Here is a 12923-nt window from a genome sequence, read left to right as displayed (position 1 = left end):
TACACCTGGCCACATGGAAGGTCCCACAATATGGTCCCTGGCATGCCCTGTGTTTGGCTCTTGTCCAAAACTGCTCCTGGATCTACAGAAAACGTGGCTTGTCTACAGAAAAAGAACTCTTTTAAAGTGGCAGACCATGATTCTTCTGGGCAGCACATTAACTGCATTTATTTGGTGTTTCATATCAAACACGGTATAAACAAGTCAGACTCTTACCAACCACCTTCATGAAGCTGTGCTCATGGAGCCTGCAGGGTGGAGACCAGCTGCCCCCTGAGAATAGTCTTTCTGGGTATTGCTCAGGCTCCATGTGACTGGCTCCAAGCACTGAACAAGTCTGCTCCCTTCCCAGCACTGGCTAATCTCCTGGACAGGTGACCCCATACTAGGATGCTATTTATATCTCTGTAATCTCAGGGCCTTCCACCTGTTTTAAACAGACTACCCTGCTTCAATGAAAGCCATCCATAAAGAACTCAAGACAAGTCTGGGTTAACTGGCCTCTTAGGGCAGGGACATGATTATAACTGATACTTTCTTAAAAAGATCCTTAAAAAGACAGAATCATTCAAAAATGGAACTTATTATCTGTAATGAACATAAATGTAATTTTGACTCATTCCTTGTAAATTGTCCTTTGCTGTGGACATGAATTAAGATAATATAACTGCAATGTGCTCTTATGAGGATACAAGAGAGTTTTTCCCTCTTTGCACCCATGGATCACCAAAGGGACAATAGTGACATGACTCATGGAAAAATAGTGGACCAAAATCCAGGAGACCTGGATGCAGAGCCCATGTTGCTGATCACAGCTGGGTAACCCTGGGCATGTCACTGTCCCTACTTGACATCTGCAAAATGCAGGCAACGATCCCTGCCCAGTTCTCTTATCTGAGGTCTAAAGCGATGGCATGCAGGGAAGATGGAATTGATGGAGCACACAGATGTCCTGAGTGAATTCAGGCTCTCTTCCCCTAGAGGCCTGGCTGTGCTTTCCCAACCTGCCACTGTAGTGGGCTTACAATCCCTGGGCACCCAGAAGACATCCTCTCTCTTTCCCATCCCATCTAGGAAATGCATCCAGCTGGATTTTGACTAGAAAGCAAAGTTTATTTTAAGGATCAACATGGTTAAAGTTTTACTTGGCATCTTTTTAGGCCCAGGTTTCATGAATGCAGAAAGAAAGCTAAGCAGGGTGAAGAAAGCCAGTCTTGGAGATGTCAAAACCAGGAGAACAGCACAATGTGGCTCCAAAGGCTATGAGAGAAAAGCTTACGCAGCTTATAGCCATGACAATAGTCCAGTGACTGGGCTGGACATCATAATGAGGGCACATTATACCAACTCAACTGAAAGTGGGGACAAATCCAGTGGGTCATTTTCATTGTACTGAGTCCCCTGTTCACAGTGTCAAAGGCTGTCCAACAAGACCAATCCCTTGACTCACTATCCAGGCTGTTCCTGAACCATTCTTTTTTAAAGAAAGTAAATGAAGTCTTGTGTGGTGGTGTATGGCTGTAATCCCTTGGGAGGCTAAGGCAGGAGGATCACAAGTCTGAGGCCAGACTTGGCAACTTAGCCAGCCCTATCTCAAAATAAACAACAAGGGCTGGGGATGCAGCTCAGTGGTACAGAACCCCTGGGTTTAATCCCCAGTACCACCCCCCCCACACACACACACCCACACCAAAAGAGAAAATAAAAAGAAAGTAAAGAAATTCTATGGGCTTTAGAGGAAAGTTGAAGGGATGAAAAGTGCTTATGTCAAGTTTTGTGCTTTCACTGCAGAATCAACTCTTACTTTAAAGGACCCCCTAACATTGTTAGCTCCTGGGCTGCAGCAGTTCTAAGGCTGGATAAGCCCCAACAGTTCAGGGAAACTAGGCTCCTCACCTATTAGCTACAAGATGGTGGCCAAACTCTTTAGTAGTTTGATAAATGGGCATCAAGTACCTCAACCCCACTGTGTGATGGCTTCCAACATTTTTTAAAGTCACTGCTTTGGATTAATAAGTTGCCTGTGGGCACAGGTGGTGGTCATCTGAAGATTCCAGTGAAGGGTGTTTGAGATTCCAGTGTCTACTGCTCCTGGGAAGACATTTGCCCAGGTTGCTGGTAGGAGGACCAGGCTGGCCTGGGAAGAATCTGTTTTACCCACTGCTGGATTCCAGGACCATGTCATGGCCAGCCCAGCTTTCTGGTCTCCTGGCACAGCCAGTCGGGAGCTGCTACTGACTGTCCTGAGAGCCATCTAGAGCTCTGAGGAGAGGAGAGGGCCAGCAGATCCCTTGCCTGAATCACAGCAGGGGTGACCTAAGAGCCTTGTGTATTTAAGACCCCCACTTAGCCTGTGGGGGTCTCCCCTAATGTACCTTGGTGCTCCAAATCAACAGACTTCTTTCTTTTCCTATCCTAGGCAAAAATTCCCTGCTCAGAGATGCCTCAGCTAGGGGAAGGGGAGTAACAGACTCTAACTCACCTTGGGGCTTGGGTCATGTCTATGTGGACCCTACCCCCTCCTCAGGCTGTTTCCTCATTAATTCAAATTTGACAGGAAGAATTTCCCTATGAGAAAACATTTCTAGAGGAACAAATTCTCTTAGGTAGTTCTAGAGAGGTAAGGTGACACCAGAGTCTCTTCTGCCCAAGGCATTTAGAAACATATAGGACTGGGGACTTATCTTGCCATACACAGGTGATCTTTCACAATGAAGGATGCTAATGGCATTGAAGTAGTCACTGGCCCCACTGAGAAGCTCTGTATCAGAGGAAAGGTTTATGGCTCCAGGCCCTTCCTTAGCAGGAACTGAGGCAAGAGGTGAATCTGGGCAGAGTTTTTTGGTACTAAGGCCAAGGCCACCCTCTGAGCAGGACTCTGTCACCATCATGGGGTTGGATGATTTCTTTCTCAATTATCCAAACCTACCATAGGATCGCACCCTAGTTCTGAAACCCTGGATAGCCCCTACCATGGACAGCCAGTGTTCTGGAATCCTTAGGCTCCAGGACGCCATGCCTGAAGAAGGTGATGGTGCCAGGGGCAGAGCACCATGGCTGGGCTCTCAGGGGGTCTCAGATCAGCCCCTGATGCTTCTGCTGCCACCCTCCCTGCCCCAGGGCCACCTGAGCCTCAGGTTTGATCACAGTAGTATTCATTCCTGATAACTACCCAGCACAAAAAAAAAAAAAAAAGATGGTGTATCATTCAACAGGGGTCTGGACTCTATTTGTGGGGTTTGATTAAAACACTAAATTCTGTTGAATAAATGTTTAATTGAACAATATTTATTAAGCACCTACATTGTGCCAGGCACTGTGTGCTTGGCGCCCTCACCATGTGCTGTTCCCATAGCACAAGCATCTGCTCAGAAATTAAAACCAACAAAAGGAATATTGTCGCAACCATACAAACTGAGGGAGGATGGGGTATAGTGGATACAAGTGATTCCCATACCAGAAAATTCACCCAGAAACTTGCTTTCTTTCTCCAGATAAGTCACCACACTAAATGGTTGCTTGAAAATGACTCAATGTTTACTGTGAGAGACGTTACTCCCTCCTTGCCCCATGGACTGGAGCCTGGTGGACAATCGTGTACTCCAAATGCTATTCAATAAAAGGAGCAAAAAGGCCTGTTGTAAAGGGGACACTGATACTTGAATTAGAAAATTACCTTGTTTTTCGGTTCATATGGTTGCAACAGCCCTTAAGAAAGATATAAACATCCCTGCCCTGACTGCGTAAACATTTTAGGTAGACCTAGTTCTGGATTCCTGAGTCAGAATCTTCCAGTTGTCCACAACCTCGTGAGGCCAGAGGAGCAAGAGATTTCTATTCTGGAGAGGAGTGAGTGGACGGCACAACTGGTTTGGAAACAAGACAAACTGCGCCTGCATTTACAGAAGCAATGCTAACAGGAGAACATCCTAGTCCTATTTCATCACACACACACACACACGTGGGACTCACGATCCAGGGCCCAGGTCTGTGCCCGGCCCTAGTTGTCTGTACCCAACTTGGAGAGGCCTCGGCGGAAGTCATGGAGGTCATCAATCTTCCCATCCAGCACCTCCAGGAAGCTCTTCAACTCTACCTTCAGATGACGCTGTCGGTATTTACTTTCCTCAATGTCGGTCTTTAGAGATCGCACTTTGTCTTCCAGGTTTTGATTGTCTCTCTCTGCCGCCTGACAAAACAGAAGGGAGAAGAGTCTGGAAAAGAGTGATGGGAACCATCCACAAAGCCTGCCACAGCTGAACCAATCATTCTCCATCAGATCCACGGGCTTGGGCCAGGGTCAAAGACACTAGAGACAAGTTATGCCCTTCAAGCCTGTAATCATGATGTCAGAAAGGTGGCAGTGGGTGTTTCAGCCCTCCTTCCTGCCTGTTCCCTGGACCAACATTTGGCCTTAAAACCCAAGTTCTAACCCAGATTGCAGAATGCAGAGAACTGCCTGAGGGGGGCCTTCACAAAGGGCCCAGCAGGGATGGCTTGAAATCCTGGTATGGCATTTTCAGCCCCCTCCCAGAGTGGCCAGCAGAGGCCACTTTTCAGTTCCACTCTGAGAGAGAAAGAAACAGAATAAATGGAAAAGTGGCTTGTTTCCCTGAGAGGGCTCCTCAAGTCCCAGGCCCTTGGCTAAGGAGGACTGGCCATACCAGTAGCTTGGGGACAGGCAGTCTGTGCATCCTGATACCATCACCATGGAGATTTCTGCAGAGCTGGGCCCACAATCCAATCCAGGTAAATCAGATACAGTTCCCAAAGACAGGAGGGCTATGAGTTGTTAAATGAGCCTTAAGCCTTGTACTCTTCATGACAAATAACAGCTTTATTTCATGGGAGTAAACCGGGACTTTCTTGAACATGTATGTGCCCAGGAACTACTTACTAATACAGAACAGGAACTGTGTAACTCAATAAAGCGCTCTTTGTGTATGTTAAGTGAGGAGACCCCTGGAGGTGAAGGAGGACCTAAAACCCCTCATTTTTATGGATCAGAAAGCTGAGGATAGGGAGGAAGGGCTGACCAAGGTCAGTGCCCAAAGTCATGGGCTAGGAAGTGGCTGATGTGGACTTGCACCCTGACTCTATACTCTCAGGCCACCCTCCTGTCCCTCTCTTTATTGTCTCTGTGGCTTTGTAGGAACTTCTTTGGGAGATAACTAGCCACCTATGCTGTGGTTATACATAGAATGCCTCTGTATAAGCGAAAAAACCACAAGACCAATGCTGTTGAGTTGCTTTTAAGGCCAGGGTGGCATGTGATTACACCACCTTTTTACAAATAGAAACTCACTCCTCTTTATCATCCTAGATGTGACAGCTAGAGGGAGTAGACACACCAGCAACATGACAATTGCCTTCTCATTTAGCCAGGACAGGTATGCCCTTCTCTTACCTCTAACTTCTCAGAGACGTATTCACACTCTGACATGAGCTGAGGTATGATTTCACTTTGTTTTCGGAGATCTTTCAACTCCTTGAGGATACAGGAATTCAAAAAAGAACATGAAAGCAATCAGATAAACGTACCCTTGAAAATCACCAACCTGTGCATTTACTAATAGATTCTGTTTTTGCAGCCCGTCCTGTCTGCATAAGCAATAGTGGTGATGATGCTATTCTTAACTATCAGGTGATTCAAAGGGCCAAGTGTGTTTCTGCATGACCATATGAAGTCCATAATATCATCATAAAAAGGCACATATTTTTTATGTTTTGTACTGTTATGTTTTACTGTTTTGTACATGGTGAAACTGAGACCCAAAGAGGTTTAATAACTTGCCCATGGTCTTCAATGTGTGTGTACTCAACTGTTTTGCCTCCCAGAATGTAAATGACTACATGATTGATAGTTCTAGCTGCATTAACTTAGCAGAACAACTTTTGATGGCGACTTTTGATCTATAGAAGTGCCCAAGTGTTCTGAGAAATGTTCAGGTCACTCTTAGATGAGGAGGCTGCAGAGGGTAATGATGAGGCTGTCCTCTGCTCTGGAGTATCTGTACCTAGGTGTGACTCCTGGCTCTCTGTCCTGGTGTTCAGAAAGCTGCCAGAGTTGGTCATATGCCCCAAGCCACCTGCTATGTCCTTGGGTTGAGATCACAGAGGTCACTCCACAAGGCCCAGAGAATGCCAAGGACCATGTTTAGAGAGTATCCACTACTCACCGTCTCCTTTTCTCGGAGTTCTGACTCCAGCTCCTCAATTCTTCTCTTCAGCTGAGTATTCTTCTCCTTCTCCCTGTTTATCTCACTGCACTGTTCTTCTAACTCGTCAATCTTCAACAAACACATTAAATGCTAGTTTAGTCATTAGAGACTGCCAAAGCTATTTTTATGCTTTCTTTCTTTCTTTTTTTTCTTTCTTGTATTGAGGATTGAACCCAGAGGTGCTCTCCACTGAGCCACATCCCTATTCCTTTTTAAAAATTTGGGACAGGGTCTCCCTAAATTACTAAGGCTGATCTTGAACTTATGGTCCTCTTCCCTCCTGAGTAGCTGGGATTATAGGTATGCACCATAATGCCTAGCTATTTTTATACTTTCTTTTAATATCAACCATAAACTAACCCACTTAAAATATTTTTTCTTTGGGGTTATGAACACGCTCCAAGCGGCTCCCCATGGAGCTGTCTACCCCTGCTTGTAAGGGATGCCTCACTTAATACTTGCAGGGCTAATAAGTAATGAAACCTGACTGCAGAATGCTCTGGACTTCTGTTTTTCTATCTTGGTCACATGGGAGTAAGTTTAGGTTTGTTTTAAGGGTCTATCACAGGCAAGATGTTCCAAATTGATCTGCTTCTCCCCAGAATGATTTTTATATCATTTGAATCATGTCCTGAATTATTCTATTTCATCTCAAGGATTTAAGCCAGCAGAGTAGAGACTCTAACAACTCTATAGAACAGTGGCCACCAAATGGGATGTGATGACATTTTAAACACTATATATCAAGATGACCTTCCTTCGTGTATGAATGCAGAAGGGGCCTGGCCAGTGGGCCTCTTCCTTGAGACTGAATGGGAAGTTCTAGGACTGCATCTTTCCTTACTTCAAGGCCTAACTCCTCAAAAAGGTTACTCATGCAGGCCTGACACCCTGATAGTACTGTTCGATGCTGAGTATTTCTTGGAGACCACCCAAAAGCAGCTCAGTGTACACACAGACAGCAGTGGTCTTTATATGAAGGGCACCGGGGCGGTTGCCATGAGGACACTTCTTGGAAGGTGGCCTGCATCACCCCTCAGAGTCTGAACCTCTGGTTGCAACTGTGGCTGGAAATCCTACCAACTTCCCCCTCCAGCCTAGAAATCAAGGTCCCAATGTGTCCCACCTAGGGAAGTCCACACTCCTCTGAGAATGATGCTCTTCCTCCACTCCCCCACACTGTCTTTGGTTTTCATACTCCAATCAAAGCAAGGAATTCAACTCTTTGCTTGAAAAAATGAAAGGGCAATCGATCCCTCTGGCAGGCAGGTCTGCCAGGCAGCTTTGTTCAGAAACATGCAAAGTCAGCAGCTGGCCTGGGATAACCGACTGTCAGCACTTTCAGTTCTGAGATGAAAAATGACATGAGGCAGCTGTATGTGCCATCAGCACCAAAGGAAAAGAGTGAAACAATGGGCTGGTCTATAGCGGCTCCACTCAGGTCATAGAAATGGCTCAAGGGACAGTGGACACCAATCTAAATGTGACAAGTCTCCTGAAACCTGGAGCCTCCAAAGCTCATGCTCCAAAGCTCCAAACTTCATGATGGGGGTGGGGTTTAGAGGGGCGGGTAATGGTCTCACCACCATAATGTGGTCAGCACAGAAATCTTAAGACCTGAACAGGAAAGTCTGGGGAGTCACCTCAAACCCACTTTACCAACTCAGCAATACCACAAAGAAAGTGATTAATTACAGGGAAGTTTATAGGTGAGTCTGGAAAAAATCTAATTGCAGGACATTGAAGTTAGAAAATAGAGAGCATCTGGCAGTGGTCAGCAACCACCTTACATGTTTTAAGCAGTATATTCCTTTTCTCCCTCCTAGGTTTACATTTTTAGAAATAATGATTTGAATGGAAACTGAGCAATGATCCTCAGGATGTTCTGGGCCTATTTTTCACTTATCCTCTGACTTCCTTTCCTCCACTGAAGATCATTGAGTCACAGAAGTGCTAAGGAAAGACCACTGTGACAATCAGCCAGCCCAAAAATGAGGGAGCTCTTGGCGTAGGACAAAGCTACAATTGCCAGTTCATTTATCTTCTCCTTAATGACAGGAATTATAAAACTTGGTTTGGTAAATGTAGTTTACATGGCCTAAATTTCTACTAAGAAAAGCAGTGGGATGGAGAATGTTCAATAGCATCAGGCAGCAGGTCTTTCTCCTGCCCCTGGGAGGAGAAGGGAGGAGAGGAGACAGGACCACAGTGGCCCACCCCCCATCCTGCTGCCCACCCCAGCCCTCCCTCCGGCTGGCTGCTGTTCCAGGAGCTCACCTTGTTTCGGAGCCTATCGTTCTCATCTCGGCAGATGGAGAACTGCTTCTTCCACTGTTCCACGCTGGCTGCTGACTCCTGCAGTGCTGTGGTCAGCCGAGCATTGCTTTCCCGCAGGGTCTGCAGCTCGATCTCCCATTTCTTCACATTGGCAGCACTGCGGGGCAGGAAATAGGTGGTGGTGGAGATGCCGGCAGGGGGATGCCAGCCATCACAGTGCACCTCCTTTCACCTGGGGAATGGGGACTCTGCCACTTAGCCCACCTGAGGGGATCCCACTCCTTCACCCACTAGTGAGCTGGGTTGGGTCTGGCTACACCTACCAACTGCCAAGAGGGTCAATGGCACCACTTTCTAGTGTGAATATGTCACCTTGCCAGGCTAGTTTCTTAAAGAATTGCCTTAGAAGAGAATGGACTTCTTAAAGAAAGAAGAATGGACTTCTAAAAAGAAAGACTGCTGAGCATGATAAATACCCACCTCCCCCTCCTTCCTGGCTAACCTCCTACTGCAGCACTCTGAGAGGTTCTAAATTGCTGGAGCAGACCATGGGACCCTTTGAGAATATCGTGAAAGCCATGAACCTCTCCAGAGTCCAAGGATGTCACACAAACACAAACACAGCAACAGCCTGGGTGAAAGTGGCCTCGTTGTAACCTGTGCCTCCTCAGAGCCCTTAAAGGAAGCCAGATTTGTGAATCAAGGGCTTGAGGACAGAGGAAACAAATGGGGAATCAGGCCCCGGTAAGCAGAACTGTATTCCTAACCTCAGTGTGTGTGAGGGAGCTTTGGCTGGCCGTCACCTCAGGGGGCATCACCTCAGGTGTGAAACCCCTACCCTCATCACAAAGGCTTTCTGTTTTACCTTTGGTTCTATGTGCACAGTGAGGAAGAAGATTAAAACAAATTTGAATCAGGTTCCTCTCACTAACTTCTCCCTTTTGACTCTCCTTTAATTTCTGTGCCTTGGAGCCCCCATATCTGTGGCACTGAATGTGAACTGAGGTGATGGGGCAGAGCTGCACATGACAAGCCCACCAGGTTTCTCCCCGGCTGAAGAGAGTTCTTTCTGAAGACTTTAAAACAAAAATTTTAAGTAAATGCAACTGTGACTGAATAATTTGCATTATCTTTCAGCCCACAGCCTCAAAGAACTTAGGAATGTGATTAGAAAATACATATTCACAGTTTGAAATACCACAGACTGAAAAAACAGTAAAATGTTCCAAAATCTGATGAATTTTGGAATTGATGACTGAGAATTTAAGCTGATTTAGGGAAATGGCTTCACACCATTTATTAAACCAGGATTTGAAAACATTTATTTTTAGGGGTGAAACACTTTCATCCAGGCAGTTCACTGTGACTTAAACAGTCAAAAATAGTCCTCACAATCACCTGATGAGTAAGAAAAGAGACTAGTCACAGTTTTGTTCTTTGAAGTACCTGACAAAGACCCAAAATCTAAAAGTAGGTGGCGGGATCTAAGAGTCTCACATGTTTTCTGGAATTCCTAGGTCAGATCACAGGAATTAAGCTCCAAGCACCAGTTCACTTGAGATGGGGAGATGGGTGCCAGCCCTTTAGTGACTCTAGCTATAGAATGTGACTGGTGACTGTGGGATATCCCTGAGGAGATTGCAACTGCAGCTTTGAAGGGCAGGAAGTATGAGGTGATGGAAAGGTTTACTTTTAGACATGTGACCTTGGATAGGGAATCACTGGCTCAGTTTCCTCATCTGTACAACGGAAGAATTTTGCCAAGATGGCTGTGACACAGTTTAAATGGGCTGTGACACAGTTTAAATGGGCTGAGGAAGATAGTTTCTCTTCCACAAAGAGAAGTCTAAGGGAAGTTGGCCGAAGCCCCTGGCCAGGTGAGCAGGATGATTCTGAAGGCACTCACAGGCCAGCCCTGAAGACACAGGAAAGCAAGTATCAGTCATGTCGTCAAAAATGTAAGAAACCTTTATATCAGTATAGGGATCAATTTACATGTATAGATCTACTAAAGGAAAACTGATACCTTAGAAAATATCAAGTCTTCTTACCATTCCCCAATTAAAAATATATATATTTATATTAAAATATAACTATGTATATAAAAATAAGTTTATATAATTATATTAATATAATTTTTAAAAATATATTCTTTGGGGGGTGGGTACCAGGATTGAACCCAGGGTGCTTAACCACTGAGCCACATCCCCATCTCTTTTTATTATTTTGAGACAAAGCCTTGCTAAGTTGCTGAGGCTGGCATGATCCTCCTGCCTCAGACTCCCAAGTTTCTGGGATTACAGGTGTGCACTACCATGTCTGGCCCAATAGAATATGTTTGAATATAAAGTGATGGATATGCCACCTATTCTGATCTGATCATTACATATAATATATATGTAATAAATATCACACTAAACTTCACAAATATGTATAATTATGTCCCAACTAAAAATAAAAGACACACCACATTTAAAAACATTTTTAAAAAAAGAATCTATCTCAGGATTGGGAGCATGGCTCAGTGGTCTGAACACTTGCCTACCACTTGCAGAGCCCTGGGTTTAATCCCCAGCACTTCAAACAAAACAAAAAAACAAAATAAAAACCTTGAAGAATTTATCTATCTGTTAAATGATTCATTTATCATCCTCAAAATCATCTTAAAGTTTGCTTTACATGATCTTGAACATTTCTTTCCAAGTTTATTCTTATGTATTTTGTGGTTCCAGTTCATATTGTAAAGCAAATACCTTCTTCAAATATATGACCAATGTGATGGGTTTTGTATACAAAAAAGTTTCTGACTTGTGTGTAATTTCATATTATTTATCACAGTTTCTTAGGTTTTTATATGCTTTTCTTGGTCAAGACTCAATTTTATCATAAATGTATCTTCTAAAAAAAAGTACAATTTCAAAGCTGTACCACATACTCTCTCACACACTTATACACTCACACTGACACACACATCCCTTCTCACACATGTACTCACACACTTACCCTATCATATACCTCATACACACTCAATTACATCACCATACACACTTTGTCAACACACACACACACACACACACACACACACACAAACTGATGCTGATGGGTTGGCAGATAGAGAAGGGCCATGAAGCCAACTAGTCTCCCTTTGCCAGGGAGATGAGATGGATGCTCAAAGCAGATGGCCAGTCATCTCTCTCAATTTCCTGAAATTCTGCTCAGCCTGATAAGCTTCCCAGAAGTTCTGAATGTGAAGAAAACAGGATCTTGACCCCCACCCCATCTCTGCCACTAGTAGGGATTGTTGAACCCAAGGACCCTCTACCATTGAGCTGCAGTCCTGGTCCTGTTTTCTTACTTTTTATTTTGAGAAAGGGTCTTACTAAGTTACAGAGGCTGGTCTCCAACTTTCAATCCTCCTACCTTAGTCTCCCAAGTTGCTGGTTTACAGGCCTGTGCCCAGCTCGGATGTGAATTCTAAACAAGCCTTACCTCTGTGTCAAAGCGATCTTCAGTTTGTCGTTCTCAGACTTGAGGTGTGTGTCAGCTGGACCCACGTGAGAAGCCTTTTCATCATCCGTTCCATTGACGCTGGATGCCTGAGTAGAAGATGGGGTTTCACACCCAGATTCCTGGCCAAAGTGAATTATCTTCACACGTTATTGCTCATCCTCACACTGCCAGCAAATCAGTCATAATGAGAAACTGTGTGTTGTGACTGTGGACAAACCAACCCATCTAACCAGAAAGTACTGAAGACAAAGAAGTAAACAAGCTAACAAAGAGTGTCAGTAATGGCAGGAAAAGGCCTTGGAAAACCCAGATGGCATTTATAAAGTCCATGTACTTTATTGAAAAGAGAACACCTGGGCCATTGCTCAGAGACTTTTTATTCAAACGTTTCAGAAAAATCTACCAACCTTGAGTATCTGGTTTTCTTAAATACCACTGATGGAAGTTACAGGTTAAAAGGGGAGAAGAGGGGCTGGGGATGTGGCTCAAGTGGTAGTGCGCTCGCTCGCCTGGCATTCGCGGGGCGCTGGGTTCGATCCTCAGCACCACATAAAAATAAAATAAAGATGTTGTGTCCACCAAAAACTAAAAAAATATTAGAAAATTTCTCTCTCTCTCTCTCTCTCTGTCTCTCTCTCTCTCTCTCTTAAAAAAAAGGAGAAGGAATTATTCCAAACACCAAAGAACAAGAAATAGTTAATGAAGATAGAGAAAAAGTATTACGAGTTGAGACAGTTTAAAAATCCTGGGGATATGGAGAGTTAGATCAACACACTCATCAAGAAAACAGGAACAAGATATGGATGTCTGCTTCTCTATTACTACTTAGCATTGTTATGAATATCCCGAAGTGTTTTCTGTGATAAGTCAAACCACAAGGAGGTGAAATCTATCTGGTCTTGGATAAGATCTTAG

General features: G+C 44.5%; 1 protein-coding gene across 3 annotated transcripts in view; it reads right to left on the bottom strand.

Moving 5' to 3' along the window:
• Homer2 (homer scaffold protein 2) overlaps window positions 1-12923 on the bottom strand; it is a 99140-nt gene continuing 86217 nt past the window's right edge. For 2 of the 3 annotated variants that reach the window (XM_026388135.2, XM_026388137.2), the window contains exons 5-9: window positions 11988-12127; window positions 8499-8655; window positions 6180-6290; window positions 5408-5488; window positions 1-4189 (exon numbers count right to left, since the gene is read on the bottom strand). In XM_026388135.2, the coding sequence (XP_026243920.1) occupies window positions 4001-4189; window positions 5408-5488; window positions 6180-6290; window positions 8499-8655; window positions 11988-12127 (678 nt within the window). In that variant the 3' untranslated portion in view covers window positions 1-4000. The remainder of the gene's footprint in view (window positions 4190-5407; window positions 5489-6179; window positions 6291-8498; window positions 8656-11987; window positions 12128-12923) is intronic. The other variant, XM_026388136.2, reaches the window with a different exon arrangement.

The sequence above is a fragment of the Urocitellus parryii genome, chromosome 6 (assembly GCF_045843805.1).
Source record: "Urocitellus parryii isolate mUroPar1 chromosome 6, mUroPar1.hap1, whole genome shotgun sequence".
NCBI classification, from domain to species: domain Eukaryota; kingdom Metazoa; phylum Chordata; class Mammalia; order Rodentia; family Sciuridae; genus Urocitellus; species Urocitellus parryii.
This window is presented reverse-complemented; position numbering and strand designations above follow the sequence as displayed.